Below are 17,544 nucleotides of genomic sequence, written 5' to 3'. Positions count from 1 at the left end.
TTTATAAAGAGGCTTTTCCATTCAAATTATTATTTATATTTGGAACATTTAATATTACATGTTGTCTCAACGAAAAAAAACATTTGTTCAACTCAGTGAATATCAATTCAGTCAATTTGTAATGTGTTCTGTGTTAAAGCGATTACATTTTTCCAATGAAATCAAAATATACATTTGAATAAGTCTAGAAACACGTCATTAGGATAAATAGAAGCTAATTTAACTTGACTTTTAGGTGTACCTATTTGAATTTTCTTATTCTAATTTATATTTTTTACCGGTACGATGAAGAAATAACAAAGTTAAATAAATTTTTTTTTTTTTTTTTAGATGGGTGGACTAGCTCACAGCCCACCTGGTGTTAAGTGGTTACTGGAGCCCATAGACATCTACAACGTAAATGCGCCATCCACCTTGAGATATAAGTTCTGAAATCTCAAGTATAGTTACAACGGCTGCCCCACCCTTCAAACCGAAACGCATTACTGCTTCACGGCAGAAATAGGTAGGGCGGTGGTACCTACCCGTGCTCACAAGAGGTCCTACCACCAGTAATGAAACTGAAATTGTATATTTGTGTATTTGTAAGCCGAAAGTTAGACGATTATTTATGCACGCATATGGATTTGTAATATTTATAAACGGGTACTATAAAGCATAGTTGTGTCAAAAATTGAGAAATAGAGGTAAACATATGGGATGGGATACTTTTACGCGCTAGGGCTCGGGATAAATAAGACTTTCATCGAAGTACAATTTAAAACTCTATTCAACACTTAGAATTAAAAAAATCAACACTGAGAGCATAGTTCACAATTAGCAATTCACCCCTTCCGCTTCACTTCAGGTGATTTCTTCACTGTTTCGCTTCGAATAGATCCGATTACTAGTTGCCTTCATGTCATCTCTGCAACGCTTTTATAGTCGACACATCTCTACAATTATCGAGAACGTTCCCGGTAGTACTAGTCGGTTCTATATGTATTTTCGCTATTTGATAATAGATGGCGTTACACTCCTCGAGTGTTCTCGATATTACTAGTTCTTTTGATATTCGTTTCTGCTATTTGATGACAGATAGCGTTACTCTTACCGGCGTAACAATACTTATTTATGCACGCAACGACAATTAGGAATAAAATGAAAGCTATAGTTTGTGAAAATAGTATCGAAAAATACTATAAATCTATTGGTTTATAATTGAAATGATTTATAGTAACGTTGTTTTTTCACATCAGAACCAGGTCTAGAGCCGTACACAGATGACCCGGAGCCCTGGCTGGGACCGACTCGTTCCGTGATCAGTATCCGCGACCGAGCCCGGCTGTCGTGTGGCAGCTCGGCGGGCCCGCTCTCCTCCGTGTCGTCCCCCGGTCCCCCAACATGCGCGTGCTTCGTGTCCCTCCGTGACCGCCACTCGGCCCCCGCCGTCTCGTTCCGCGAATAACGCTTAGACAACAACGCCAATATTAGCGTCAATGTAGATTCTAACGAGACCAAGGTTTCGGGTGGCAACGATTTTTACAAGATACATTGTGAGTCTGTCATTAATGTTTGTGATGACGTAGCGATGAGAGCTAGGACGCTGGCCGCTTTCAAACGTTTGTACTGTACCGAATATGAAGGTGCTTTGCTTTAATGTATGTCAATGAAGTTTAGGTTTTAAGTGTCTTTTAAAATGTCTTATAACTATAGTAGAATTATTTTGTCCGTGCAGTTTGGGTCATAAAACATAGCCCGGCTAGGGCGGTGAGCATGTTCCGCTGGCGCAACGCCATTATCGATAAAAACAAATAAGTCATCGAAGGCAGGTACACGGCGACGGGAAGGGTCCAGAAGTCATTTGTACTTACTTACATGCAAATTATAGTACATTATGTCGAAGAGAAATGTGTTTTTATGCATTCGTTCTCTGAATTTCTATAATGACACAATCGCTACTCTTTTGTTTTGTATCAAAACGGCAGAATTTATTCTAAATAATATTTGCACGTGTTGTTATCAACAATGTGTTATAAATTTTCACTGAAATAAGAATAGATCCAGAAAAGTTAGAAAATGTTAATTTCTGCCGTTCTCGTTAACTTGCTGCGGCGATATGTGGTGTAAGTGTTCGATTAGTGATTTTTTCTTTCATTTTTATCACAAACCCACAAAACTAAATACACTATCGATAACGCTTATCGACAACAATAATGCGCATCACTATGCCCGTCCATAAGGCTCGTGAGTGGAAGAGAGAGCGAAATACTCGCTTCACCGCTCCGATTTTTTATTACCCAAACTGCACGGACAAAATAATTCTACTATAGTACTGGTGGTAAGACCTCTTGTGAGTCCGCGCGGGTAGGTACCACCGCCCTGCCTATTTCTGCCGTGAAGCAGTAATGCGTTTCGGTTTGAAGGGTGGGGCAGCCGTTGTAACTATATTTGAGACCTTAGCGCTTATATCTCGAGGTGGGTTGAGCATTTACGTCGTAGATCTCTATGAGCTCCAGTAACTACTTAACACCTGGTGTGCTGTGAGCTCGTCCACCTATCTAAGCAAAAAAAAAAAGTTTAAAGTGAGTCAGAAAAAAATGTTACTTAAGTGTGTGGTGATGGTTCTTGTTTTTATACTGTTAATATTACTATTTAAAATCTACATACGTAAGCGACGGAGCTCATAAATATTAAGTGCTTATTCTGTGAACCGAGCTTCGGTCAGCTCACTGTGTTATTTTACTTTCCAAATTCCAATATAAATTTCAAAATCCTAATTCTAATTCCAAATAACTTTGATAACACTATAAAACAAAGTAAATAATGTGATTTAAACAAAATATATTACGGGCCGCAATGAAGACAGGCTTATCTCCCTTATTTTCACATTTCGTACAAGTATGTTTAGTGGAAATGAATATTATTGTTTTCAGAATCTTTGTGTAGCTATAAAAGGGTTTTTCGAATTCAGATCCCTGTTAATATAAACTCAAAACAATAAACGGTTTCCAGGTAAACCGTATGTGTAACAGATTAATTTACGTAAGAAATTGTGTATTAGGCCCGTTCAAATTCCAACGCGTGGGCTTAGAATCCTAGCTCAAGAATGAAGGCAAATTAAATGCAATACCTTTAGGCAAGCTTAGTCGAAGTAAAGAATGATGAAACCTTACTATGTTGAGAAATGTATTATTATTACTTATTAGCTCTCATAAAATGTTTTTGGTATTTGAAATAAAACGTAGTTATTGTGGAGGGACTCATGGAAAATTCACAAAATTATCATATTCAAGATAAATGAGTAAATGCAAGTAACCATAAATAAATTCCGTTTTAGAATTTAAGATTAAAATACCCTTTAGATGTAAATTCATCTAAATTCCGGTACCTTGGCTGCACTGTAACAGACACCAATGACAGGGAAGATGAAATCGAAATTCGTATACAAAATACCCTACGATGCAGTGCAGCCCTACACCCTGTTCTCTCTTCGAAGCTACTAAGCAGGCGCACCAAGATTCGGATATACAAGACTGTAGTCAGGCCGATCCTATTGTATGGATACGAAGCATGGACGCTTACACAGAAAGAAGAGGTAAAACTTCTCGTGACGGAGCGAAAGGTATTGAGAAAAATACTAGGACCAGTTCGGAAAGAAGACGGTTCTTGGCACGTCCGGAAAAATAAGGATGTGGAGAGGCTTTTTGGTGAGCCAAATATTCTGGGGGAGATGAAGGCACGGAGGCTCGGATGGCTCGGACATGTAGTACGTATGGAGCAGGATCGGGCTGTGAAACGGGTGTACACGGGTGTACTGGAGGGACGCCGCCCCGTAGGGAGGCCCAAGTACCGCTGGTGTGACGGTGTGGAAGGAAATTTACGGGAGCTCCAAGTGTCGGACTGGCAAGGTGTTGCGCAGCGCCGGGATGAATGGCAAAGTTTATTGTCGGAGGCCAAGACCAACTTCGGGGTCATAGCGCCAGCTCGGTAGTAGTAGTATGTTATGATTCATAGCACGATACAAATAACTAAGTTAGTAGGAAATAAAACAACCATCCATATGTTGGTACACAAAAATCTTAAATTAATCTTAAAAGGTGTATTATTATCTATGCGCAAAAAGAGTGAACGCTTTGCTAAATTCACTTTTAGCGGGAAGTAGGTAATTTTAAATTATAATTGCCCGTCTTGCAATGGCGGATCCAGGGGTGGGGTCATGGGGGTCATGACCACCCCCTGAGCTGGTTCCAGGTGGACTTAGGTGGACCACTAATTGAATATAATGATTTTATTTATATATTTTGTTACCATACAGATTTTATGAAACTACATACCTTCAATATTTATCTAATTTAATATAATAACTTTGTATAATGGCAAACGTTTGGGAACAAACGCATCTAAATTTGACTATGTGACCCCCTCCTGGCGCCAAAGCTGGATCCGCCCTTGCCGTCTTGTTGGATTCGCCCAATCAAAGCACACGAATTTATAACATTGTTAAATACATATTTAGTGTATTAGATATATAATAAAGTAAATTAAGGATCGTTATCTAACGTGATAAGGAGCGAGAACACAACGTTTAAGACTATTCTTTTGTCCGCGTCTATTTCAGTGTTCGCTTTTAATTCTAATGTAGGCAATCCTTCTCATCTCTGTATAGGTACGTACCTTCTGTATGCGACAATGGTTTGTTAAGTAGTATTTTCAAAAGACAATATTTTAAAATGACTACTATTGTTGTTGTACCATTAAAATAAACTTTCAAGTTACCTAATCAGTATTGTAAATGAAATTTCGTAAGCTACCTATAACACTTTACCATATCTTTTTCTATGGCACCTACCTACATAGAGAATCATAGTTTTAAAACAAAATACTACTTGAATATTTCATATGAGTACACACACATTGTGTAAATCGGTCCTCTATTTATTATTCACCATTAATTTTACGATTATTCTTAATAAATTTTAATTGTAATAAGAAAGTAGAAAAAAATATTATATCAGGGCTTATAAAAGTGCATGTAAACATAATTGTCTTAGATAAATAAGTCAGTGACACAATCTCCACTACAATCCTGTTTACAGAAAAAAAAAATGAGTGTGATAATTGATAATTACAGGAAAATATACAAATTTTACAATGTTTCTACATCACTATTGATCCATTATTTATGTATTTAATTTTTTAAATGGCTTTTTACGTACCTAATTATCAAATATTTTGTAAGTAATTTAAAAAAATGCAACTATGTAGTTTTGATATTATTAAGAAAGTTAAAGAAAATATTTTGTACTTAAAATGTGAAATTACCAAAAAAAAAAACTTTAATTACTAATTATAGAAATGTTAGTATTACGAATTAACTGGTGTCCAAATCGTTGTGAGTATAATATTTTATTGATGTTTGATGTTGATTGTTGTGAAAATAAATGTTACAAAAACAATCTGTATTGTTTGACTGGGTAATAAAATATTATGAACGTGGTGGGGAATATCTTACATAATACCTTTTTACGTACCTAATTATCAAATATTTTGTAAGTAATTTAAAAAAAATCCAGCTACGTAGTTTTGATATTATTAAGAAAGTTAAAGAAAATATTTTGTACTTAAAATGTGAAATTACCAAAAAAAAAAACTTTAATTACTAATTATAGAAATGTTAGTATTACGAATTAACTGGTGTCCAAATCGTTGTGAGTATAATATTTTATTGATGTTTGATGTTGGTTGTTGTGAAAATAAATGTTACAAAAAAAATCTGTATTGTTCGACTGGGTAATAAAATATTATCAACGGGGTGGGGAATATCTTACTTATGTATAATTAATATGTGAGTCGACTATTATCAAAGCCGGCAATCTGACTTTTGGATAATTATTGGTAAATCAGAAAAACGAATTATTGACTTTGTATTCCATTGGCAGTCACAAAACTCTTCGCAACGACATCTTAGATAAATAACAGGTTAACTATTAACCTTTATTTAATGCAGATTTTAAACCGTATTCTTTGAAGGAGACGATTATATTCAAATCAATCTGTATTGACATATCAATAAAATTAAATCACTTATGCTGGTAGCCTTAGAGGGCTATGCCAGCGTTTTTTTATTTTTTTTATTGCTTAGATGGGTGGACGAGCTCACAGCCCACATAAGTGGTTACTGGAGCCCATATACATCTACAACGTTAATGCGCCACCCACCTTGAGATATAAGTTCTAAGGTCTCAAGTATAAGCCGAAACGCATTACTGCTTCATGGCAGAAATAGGCAGGGTGGTACCTACCCGTGCGGACTCACAAGAGTTCCTGCCACCAGTAAGAAATCACTGAACCATATTTAGATTAATTTTATCTATTATATTCTCTCATCTTTTTTAACAACAGTGTTTCTTGTAAAACAAACTTTAAGCAGTGCTTTGGCTATAGTGCCTAGCTTTGCTCTAATACAAGTGGGCCGTATGTACGTCTGCTTATAAAGGCAATAGAAATAAAACTGTTTTTTATTTGTTTGAGAACACTAAGGTATGCCTAGTGCGAGTTTTTTAACGTTGCCGATAGCGTAAAAGTTAGTCCAATTTTGTATGCAGTTGGAACAGCGCCCCTAACGGCAAACGTAGGCAAACGATCCCATTCCATACACTATGAGCTATCTTTTACGCTATCGAGAACGTTAAGAAACTCGCACTAAGCACAAGGGTCTTAATTCCATCCAATTCATCACCTTGACCTCGTGTAGCTGGTAAGGAGCGGTGTGCACGTGCTACAGATAGGAATCACTCAATGGATGTTGTATCTTAAGATATATTATTAATCCTTTAGCTATTTAGTATGTGAGTGTGTGTGTATCGCCAAGCTTCAATTCGGTTTTTTTTTTTTTGTTAACATATAACACAATTAAAACCAAATTTACATTATAATATCGAAGACGCGCGCGACATTTATTAGAATTAATCTTAAGGTGCGGAGACATCCTTGGGAGCGAAAACAATTTAACGCAAAACAAGTAAGAACCAATATTGTGCACGCGATATTGAATCCTTAATATAGTTCTAATTAGTATCATTTTAGTATTATTTTTTTATTCCTTAAATGGGTGGACGAGCTTACAGCCCACCTGGTTAAGTGGTTACTGGATCTACAACGTAAATGCGCCACCCACCTTGAGGTATGTTCTAAGATCTCAGTATAGTTATGGAGAACAGCTGTCAAGGGTATAATAAAACAAAGATTCCACAAGATCACGACAGCTCTGCCAAGAGTAATCGATTACGTATTATGATTAAGTATGTACATAAGTAGGTCACGAAAATTTTTGCTCTGTCGTCCGTTGACGGCAGCAAGGGCAAAGAGCAAATGCCAATAAAGGTATTGAGTATAATTCAAAAAAAGTGTTATTTTTTTACTTTTAAATAATTTATTTCATTATAAAATCACATTATACACATTCGAAAAAAAAAAAACATATCCGTTTCTTATAAAACTAATTGATTTATTAATTAATTACACTTAACTTACAATATGACTTACTAGTATATTAAATCACTTTGACTATTATAATAATGATTACACAGTGTATGGATATTACAGTAAACAAATCATACAAACTTACAGATTTACTTTTGCCTACAGAAGGTTACCAGGCTTCATTAACTTGAAAGTGCAAATATTAAATTTTATCATACTGTCAGTGGTAATAATTAGACTGAATCCAACCTATACTACTGGTGAATTGTTAGTGTAGTTTAAGTTGGGAAGTTAGGTGGTAGGTAGTTCAGATATAAGTGTTAACCAGGATGGAACACCACTCCAAATTCGATTTCTTTCAATAGATTCCTCAGGAAGCTTTGGCATCGTTGAGGTAGGGATCATGACCCCGCTGGGGTCGTTTTCGGGAGGTCCAACGGTCGTGTTCGAAGACAACTGCCAGTCAGAATATGGAGATAACACATTAACAACATGTACTAAGCTACTCTGTATGGACTCATGTATTTATGGTGACGGTATCATTGGATTTATAATTAATATTGAATCAATCAAATACGATCAGTTTATTAGGATAGTTTTGTAGTCTTGTGAACTTTAGAAAAGTCTTAGAATATTCAATAAGTCTGACCTTCTAATTCTTCATTTGTTCATATAAATCATGATGACTCTTAAGGGGCATGAAAACAGCTTGAGGTTCCATAGGAAATATATTTTTTGAGTAACATGAGTGATAGAAACACATTGAAAATGATGATTATATTTTCTGAGATCAATTTATAAGTCAACCAATCTGACTAAATAGATACATACCTTCTATTAATTCCACAGTCACACAACACAAACACTTCTTTAATAAGTTGTTCCAATTACCATATTGTGTTCTCAGGAGTGGGCTTTTAGTAATTAATAATAATATCCTGAAAGTTTAAGAAACCTTGAATTCATTATTAACAAAAAATTATTACTTAAATAAATTAATTAATAACTATTGTAAATGTCACTAGAATTGGAACTAGGGTCTAAGCTAGGATTTTCTAGTTTTGTATGTGCTGAAAACACAAATACACACAAAAAATTAATATCTATCTATTATTGGACCAAATATTGAGCAATTAAATACACTGGTCATCCTAAATAGTTAAAGAAAAAAATGGTAGTTCAGATTAATAATTTCATCATCATCAGCCTATCGCAGTGCACTGCTTGATACAGGCCTTTCCAATTGCATGCCACTTTGCACAATTCTCAGCTACTCTCACCAAGCTCTTGCCAGCCACCCTGCGTAAGTTGTTACTTCACTGAACCTGAGGTATACATATAGACGCTTGAAAGGCAAACGTGACTAAGCGACAATGCGTGAACTTTACAGTAGACTAATTTAAAGTTGATATACCTGAAAAAAATTATATTTTAACGAACCTAGCTGTAGGATTGAAATGATTTTAATAGACCTAAAAAAATTTTTTTTTTTTGCGTATTGAATATTGTTATTGCTTATCATTTATGTACAAAGCAGGTATTGTCGCTTAGTCACGTTTGCCTTTCAAGCGTCGATATGTAAAATATATAAACATATCATACTTCTATCTTTTAGTTAGCCCTCGTATGCGAAGCTCCATCTCCAAGTAAGCTTTCATAGATGGGTCTTCTACCATCTTTAAGATCTTCTCGCAGACTTCTGGTCCAGAGTTGTTCATTTTGTTGACAAGAGCTTCGGCCCATACTATAAAAACACAGTTGGAGCACCCAGATTGACAGCATGAGGTAGGAGGTTCATCAATAGACGCCTGTAATAATAAATACCATAGATACTATTAATATGTTATTTTATTAGTTTTTCACTGAACTATGATGTGTAACAAAATTTATTTAAACCTTTTAATATATTTAATAGAAAACCTAAAATTATTTATATATTTTAATTGATTTCACATAAGATTTATATTTTACTTCACATAAATTAAATGCGATGAGTGTATTGGTGTTCTAGCTAACAGTTTTCAGACATTTTTGGTTAATTTACGAATTATTCGAAATTATGTACATAATCTCATTATATATAACGTAAAACTGTTTTTAATAATTAACTGAAAAGAGTTATAAAAAGCATAATAACATACAAATAAATGAAAATTATATTTTAGTGAATGTTATGTAACTTACATCTTTTGCTAAACGTTCGAGTTCCCTCTCTTTTTCCTCGTCGTTAACCGATTTTCCGTTTGCACACGTTCTTGTAAATTTTCTATGTTTTAGAGCTATCTGAAGGAATAGTGCCCTTGTACCTAACATCCTTTTAAATTAAACTGACCTTGCATACGTTTATTTAATTTATTATTGAACGATTTCACTAAAATTACATATTAGTTACCTATTCGGATATTCAATAGTTTGTTAAACATACACAAATTTGTTTTATTTAACGTACCTAAATTAAAAAAAAAAGTTTTAAGCTTTTCACATTTGGTACAATAGAAAATTAGTGAATGTAATTATTCGGCAACTGTGTGGTTTTGTGATATATAAACAACGTACAAAAAAATACGTAATTAAATATTAAATAATTTTATTTTTATCAAAATTTGCAAATTTTGTACCAAATTATTTGTTTCTACGTTTGGTATATGGATCTCTAATATATTAAGTGTATAATCTATGGTATATGGAGGGTAGGGTAGGGGTAAGGAGAACCGACCTGTCTCTGTGTGTGAAAAAGTGTCAAAATTTGCTAATGGGTAGCGCTACAGTAGCAACCGGATAAATTAAAAAAAGGCGCTAAAAGTCATTATAATAAAATAGAGAAATAAAAAAGGATGGAAGAACTGTAGGCACTACAAAATCACAAAAATATTTATTTGAAGCTGATAATGCAATCGATGTCTTCACGTTTTACCACAGCAATAATTTTAGGATAATATAAATTGTATAAAAAAAATAAAACTACTTTGGACTACATAAAGATGTGAGATCTTGTATATAACACTGTCACTAACTACTCTAGTCATTAAATATATTAAATTTCTTAACTCAACATACTTCAATCAGTTAACAACTGCTCAATTCATATCATATCCTTTCCTATGCTAGCGCCATTCTGCAGGATTTTTGAATTGTTATTTAATGCTGAAAGTGGGACACTTTTTCAAGCTTCTCCCGTATGAGACGGTTCTCCTTACCTTTACCCTCCATACTTTGGTACCGGTAAAATGGGGCGATTAGAGATTGAGAGGCGAATCGGGAAAAAACCGGGAAAATCTTTCGACGCTCAATATTAGTTTTATATTCGTTGCAAAATCTTCCATTTTTTGTAGTTTAATAGTAGAATGTTGAAAGTTCACAAAACAACTCTGAATATGCATGATAATAGCTGCTAACTTATAAAAAATCGCGTTTCAAATTAACTTCCTGTGGTGGTAATTATTTTAGTGCTAGAAACTTTGCTCTCTTTTATTTATTTGATAATAATAGAAGACGACTGTGATTTATAAACGTTATTTAGTGTTTGAGCCATCATATATATTAAAGGTAAGTCTCAGTTGTTATTGGTTTTAATGTATTTGATAAAATAAAAATACATGTAAAAATCTGTAGTTTTGGGGGATATTAGGGACGTCTTAGGTACAAATAACAACGAAAAAGGGGTCAATTGGGATGAGAATACGTGAAATGGAAACGACCTAAGTATAAATAGGTACAGGTTTGTAGGGTTGTCTATGTAGTTATAACAATATTTTTTAAATTTGTTGGTAAAAATCTAGTTTATTCATGATGTCTTTGTCTAGAACTTTTATTTAAAATTATCAATGTGTTATTTATTGTTTGGTAAATATTTATATTATCAGTTACGTATTGTTTTCTATTTTTAGATATGCCTCGCGTTTACGTATCAAAGAGTGCAAAGCCTTATAAGAGATATGATCCCTTAATATTAAAAACAACAATAGAAGCCTAGGAAATTGGAAATAAGTCTTTAGTTGAAATAGCTAAGCAATTTAATATAAGTAAGTCGATTTTGCACAGACATGTAACAAGAACAATGAAATCTCGAGGTGGACAAAAATGTCTAAGTAATATATAATAAAATATTTGTTCAGAGTGGGGGTATTCATCTGATTAATCCATGGAACAACCGACACACCTAATCTCTTAACCCAGATAAAAATATCAGCCCCTAAGTACTTACCAAGAACGAAGAAATATAAACCGTTTATAAGAAAGCTCACTCGTTCGAATTTAGGTGCTTACTCTCCCATATACAGAATCCTTTGGGACTACAATAATGTCCACGGTAGCGTGGTCTCCGTCAATGTTCATTCGGAGTTGTCCGATTGCGCTGAACTAATTTTAAGTGATGAAATAGATGTTTTTTTTTAATTGTCTCACAACTTACTGGACAAATCTGTCGTGGATCATTTCCCAAGTAAATATAAATTAATCATAAGTAAGTAAAATAAATAAATTAAAACCAAGTAGTGCTAACCCTAGCAAATTTCTCATTTCGTCCCAATTAACCGCAATTTCCGGGTAAATAGGGATTACACCTATTTTTGCTTTTTTTGCTTAAACTGGAATGCTAGTTGCATAGTTTTAAATTGGATAACAAAGATGCCCCCAAGACTCAATCATTTTGATCCTGATATAGCATTATATACATCAACAACTACCCCAAAATTGGTCATAAAGTTGGAAGTTGTCCCTAATCGCCCCATTTTACGGTACTAAATGCAGATAGTATGTAGGTACAAGGGCTACCCGCTACATAACCTTCATAAGTGTACTATTTCATAAAAAAATTAAGGGATTTTATGACCTGGGAACTAAGACCTTTAGGTCAAGTCTTATTTTAATTAAAATGATACGTAGCTTTTTTATATGAAAATGATATAATGAAATGAAATGAAGTTGATTATTATGAAACATGGCATGATGTGAAATGAAAAAGAAATGAAATGAAATGAGATGAGATGATATGCGATGAAGTATAATCTCAGTAAAATGATGGTCATTTACTGAAACTTTTTCAGTGAACTTTTTGGAAGATCCCGAGAAGTTACGTTCAGTGGCTTTGTTTCAATTTCTCACATTTGTACACTTTCACAGATACAAAACAGTTAATAAGTTACAGTTATTACACATTTAAACCTGAAGAAACACTAAATATTACGGTTTTACATAACAATAAAACCGATATTATGTGCCGAGAAGGAAAACATACAGCATTGTATTATGAAGAAGCAGTGTGTACTTAGCTTAGATTCCTTGTCTATGTCCAACCATAGAGTCAATTTAGTTCCATCTTTAGCCGCTAGGTGCTGCCAGCAAGTATAAAGGGAGCGCAGCCATCTTTGATCTTCATAGTCTTCACCAGGAAGAACTTCCTGCAATGCTGTATGTTTTCCTTCTCGGCACATAATATCGGTTTTATTGTTATGTAAAACCGTAATATTGATGTGCCTTTGGAAAACATACAGCATTGTATTATGAAGACGTGTTTGTTATCTGCTGGTGAAATTATTAAGCACAACGCTATGATGAAATAGGTAAAGCCATAATAAAATTATGAAGCGCAATGATAATGTTCATAATTTATATAATTATTAAATCGAAAAAACACAGTTGTTAACTTCCATGTTAATTCAATAATTAAAAAATATTTATAAGTTTGTAATAAACATTTTATCTTGTATATACAAGAAAATGTATAAATTGTATAAATGATGTATATACATCATGTAGAAGTAAATGTGTTGAAAAAAAGAATCGTGAGGATCTTTACGAAGCTCTATTATTCGGCAATAATTATTGTAAACGTTTGGATGATTTGCAATTGCCTCTAGAAAGTATTTCGTCCATTGGTTCATTATCAATCCATCTCAGAGGCTACTGCTGATCTACAACTTCTTAGAGATGCGTTGATGCCATTACCTCGTAAGGTTGAACGAAGACCAGTTTCCAATTACAGTACGGGATGCCGCTTTTGTGACAACACACATAGTTAGAAAAAAGTCCTTACGAATCTTACCGGGCATGTCTTTAGTTTCATGTTTAGAAAGCACTTATGCAGATTATTGACGAAAATGGATTTCAATTTTAGACCCAAAGACTGGTATCAGAAAGATGTTTTTCTCTGTTATCAAAGAAACTGTCTTTAGAAATGTTGAGCAAAGTAAGGTCATTAACTCTGCGTCCAGTAGCCAGCAACATGGTTGTTGGTGTCCTTCAAGCTACATTGAGGCGTGATGTGGTGGCTGGGTTTGAAGAAAACCAGTTTAGAACTATTCTCGGATCTCATGTGAATGGGACTACACTTAGTAAAATTGTAATAAGTAGTTGAATTTTGTTTAGCTATTCCGATGGCTTTTTTAAAATAGCAATTTTTATTAGAGAGCTTGAGAATGTTTGCTGTCGTACATGTATTTCGCCCACAGAAAGTCGACAGCGCTGCTTTATGATGCAGAAGGATTGTTTTACAGGCAAAATTTTCTTTTTGGAAAAGAAGAAAGAATTTGCAACATCTGCAGACTTAGGATCAATTTTAAAACTGTAGCACCATATGCACCATCTTCTAGTTGCTGGTAAGTATGCTGGCAAAGTGGATTGACACCAGCTAATTTTCAATAAATCTTCTCCCGTTTAGACCAGTCTATTATTTGTACAACCTCCCCCCCCCCCCCTTTCTAAGCTTTCAGGGTTAATGTTTAACCTGTGGAGGAGGCAGGTTTTGGATTTCGTGCGAGTTATCTAGCGTTCGGGATCTGAGGGCTTGGAAGTCTGGGAACACTACCAGGTAGGTTCCCTAGACACTGTTGAAGTGAGTCAGTACTTTGGGGAGAAGGTTGAGAGGAGGAATTCTCCATGCTAGTTGCATCCTCTACGGTCTGCTGAAGGTATCCAATCTTGGTCGGCGAATGGGTTTATATCCGGATGACCCCACTTTCGAAAAACTTTTGTGGTCACTTGTGATAAAAAGTGCCATTTCGCAGGTTGATTTCCTCGTGATAGCCTGTCGGCTATGATGTTGTATCTCCCCGAGAGATTATAAGCTGACAGTTATCTTGAACTTATCGCTTAGGTTTAAAAATCGAAAGGTCAACGTTAGTGAAATACTTTCAGATTCATTTTGATTGTCACTACCATTGCAAATAGCTCTTTTGTGGGTGAGCCGTTTCTGTTGTTGAGCTGACCATAGACAGGACGTTAATATTTTGTCTAATTGTAACCCCTACCCATGTCCGAAGCTTCCGTTGCCAGGAAATGGTTGGTTTTGGGTCTCGGCAATGTTTGACATGTGGCTCCGCGTCAGCACTGCATTTGTAGCCCCTACACATGTTCGAAGCTTCCGTTGCCAGGAAATGGTTGGTTTTGTGTATCGGCAATGTCTAACATGTGGCTCCGCGTCAGCACTGCATTTAATTGTTAACACATGCAGGATGGCCTGTTTTTTACCCCTTTTCTTGAAACTTCGCAAGAAAATTTGCAAGTTAGCATAGATTGATGTAATTCCGTCAGAGTTTGAGCTAGGATGTTGTTGAGTGGCCACTTCATTTCTCGCAATTTTCCATCGAATCCCTAGACATGTCATCTCTTGAACCAGTGTACTAATTGATTTTTTGTAAGGCTGACTTGGCAGCCCAAATAATCCAAGAGCTTTACAGCTTATGTGGCCTGAAGACTCAACTTGGACTTCTTTTGATGGACCTGGTGGGATTTGCGTAGGTGGGATAACACTCAACATCCCTTTGCACGCAATGTTTCCGCGACCGAGCATGCTATGCAAGCAAAAAAGGTGTATTTGTCTTCATGGACAAAGAAAAAGTCGCGTAGGTAGGTTAACATTTGACTTCCCTATGTACGTAAGGTCTTCGCGACCGAGCATGCTATGGGAGCAAAAACGTTTATTTGTCTTGGTGAAACAAGATCATGTCGTGTAAGTAAGCTAGCACTTCGATTTTGCACGCAATGCCTCCGCGACCGAGCATGCTGTGGAAGCAAAAAAGGTGTATTTGTCTTCAAGGACCAAGAGAAAGTCGCGTAGGTACGTTGACATTTGACTTCCCTATGTACGCAAGGTCTCCGCGACCGAGCATGCTATGGGAACAAAAACGTTTATTTGTCTTGGTGAAACAAGATTAAGTCGTGTAGGTAAGCTAGCACTCGACTTTGCACGCAATATCTCCGCGACCGAGCGACCGAGCACCCTATATAATGGAAATTGACGTGCCAGCCCAGATAATCCAAAACCTTCACAGCTTCTGCAGCCTGAAGTTTCAACTTGGATTTGTTTTGGTCGACCAAAAAGAAGTCGTCTAGGTAGACTAGCACTCGAGTTCTTTTTGCACGCAAGGTCTCTGCGACCCAGCATGTTATGGAAGCAAAAAAGGTTAATCCAAAAGCTTCACAGCTTCTGCAGCCTGAAGTTTCAACTTGGATTTGTCTTGGTCGACCAAAAAGGAAGTCGTCTAGTAGACACTAGCACTCGAGTTCCCTTTGCACGCAAGGTCTCTGCGACCCGCATGTTATAGAAGCAAAAAGGTGTGGCTCTGAAGCCAGACCGAAGGGTAGGCATGTCAATTTCATACTAACTCATAAGAAGGTACCGATTCCTTCCTGGAGGTACTGATACTGGTACCTTGGTACTGATCCTCAAGAAGTATCGACGAAATTTTGCGACTGATACTAGAAAAATATTCCTGAGAAATGTTCAATTCTATCATCCAGTCCCCTGGGTGGAGAAAGTTTGGTACCTAGGTGTCCGAAAACAGTTAGGTGTTTTAGGTGTTTTATCTTTACGACCTTGTTCAACTCTCGAAGATCGAAAATTGGACGCATTGATCCGTCGCTTTTCTTCAGCAGATAAAGGTAGTTTTTACGGTATTTGGTAACCATACATGGTTTACAAATTATTACAATTTTGGTGGCACTCAGTGCCCCCCTCTGGATTGTGCCAGATGTTACGGACTATGATTGTTTATAATGTTTGGCTTACCTTTTGTACGAGATCGTGACAAATAGGATTGTAGCCCTCCGAGGGACTGAATAGATTTCAATTTAGTATTATCAAACAAAAATTCCTCAATGAGTGGTGCGTTGGCAACAGGATACTTTGTTAGAGACCACGGAAATTAAACTTTGACGTCTTATTTCTATACATACGGCCCTTTTTTCCGTATACAATTTAAAACGCTTTTTACGGGTAACTTGTACGACGGAGACGATTTGTCAAAGTTTTCAGTAATTATGTTACAAAGATTATTAGTTTAAATCTGTTGTGTTTTTGTCAAAATTTCCGTATTGACGAGATCAATTTGTTTACAACAATTTTCGTTACATTCAATTGTTACACACAGTTGATGCATTATTAGATTTACAACGTCACTGACCTGGTGGGATAACGAGCCGATTCGAAGATCGACCGTTACCTTTGAATCCCGTCGTTTCTTACGCAGAGACTCCTTTTGTTCTTTTTCGCTTGACGAGCTGTTCGAACGCGAGGCGTCTCCATCGCGTCTCGCCTCGACATCTTCCCTCTCGGAAATTATGGAGCTTGACTCAACATCACCTCCAACAGATGACGCGTGATTCATGGCGTCCGATGATAGGATTGGTAAATAATACTCGTAATGATTGCAAAATAACACTCATAGAAACACAAAATAAATATTTTTTGCAATTAATAAGAAGTCGAATAAATATTTGTGGACTTGCGACTTCACAGTACGAAAGTACACAACGCTATGAAGATCAAAGATGGCTGCGCTCCCTTTATACTTGCTGGCAGCACCTAGCGGCTAAAGATGGAACTAAATTGACTCTATGGTTGGACATAGACAAGGAATCTAAGCTAAGTACACACTGCTTCTTCATAATACAATGCTGTATGTTTTCCAAAGGCACATCAATAGACAAAATAAAACAAATCACACAACTTCATTCCTCGCGTTCCCGCCAAAAAGTTACTTAAGCTATATTAAGCTACATTTTCAATGCATTTGATGACCTGGCAACTAAGACTTTTAGGTCAAGTGTTATTTTAATTTTAATTAAAACTTTTTTATATAA

General features: G+C 35.7%; 1 protein-coding gene and 1 non-coding gene across 2 annotated transcripts in view; one reads left to right on the top strand and one right to left on the bottom strand.

Annotated features, from left to right (window-relative positions):
* LOC110386620 (guanylate cyclase 32E) overlaps positions 1–5,438 on the top strand; it is a 53,783-nt gene extending 48,345 nt beyond the window's left edge. The window contains exon 16 of the mRNA XM_038016722.2: positions 1,239–5,438. Coding sequence (XP_037872650.2) covers positions 1,239–1,447 — 209 coding nt within the window. The 3' untranslated portion in view covers positions 1,448–5,438. The remainder of the gene's footprint in view (positions 1–1,238) is intronic.
* Positions 5,439–7,394: 1,956 nt separating this feature from the next.
* On the bottom strand, positions 7,395–10,323 carry LOC101736956 (uncharacterized). Its single transcript, XR_210118.5, has 4 exons — positions 9,649–10,323; positions 9,067–9,272; positions 8,296–8,402; positions 7,395–7,920 (listed from the first exon to the last, which is right to left on the bottom strand). It is a non-coding gene; the product is annotated as an uncharacterized LOC101736956 (transcript).
* Positions 10,324–17,544: the final 7,221 nt, after the last annotated feature.

Source organism: Bombyx mori, chromosome 17, assembly GCF_030269925.1.
Source record: "Bombyx mori chromosome 17, ASM3026992v2".
Taxonomy (NCBI): Eukaryota; Metazoa; Arthropoda; class Insecta; order Lepidoptera; family Bombycidae; genus Bombyx; species Bombyx mori.
Note: the sequence above shows the minus strand (reverse complement) of the source record. Positions and strands in the feature narration are given on the sequence as shown.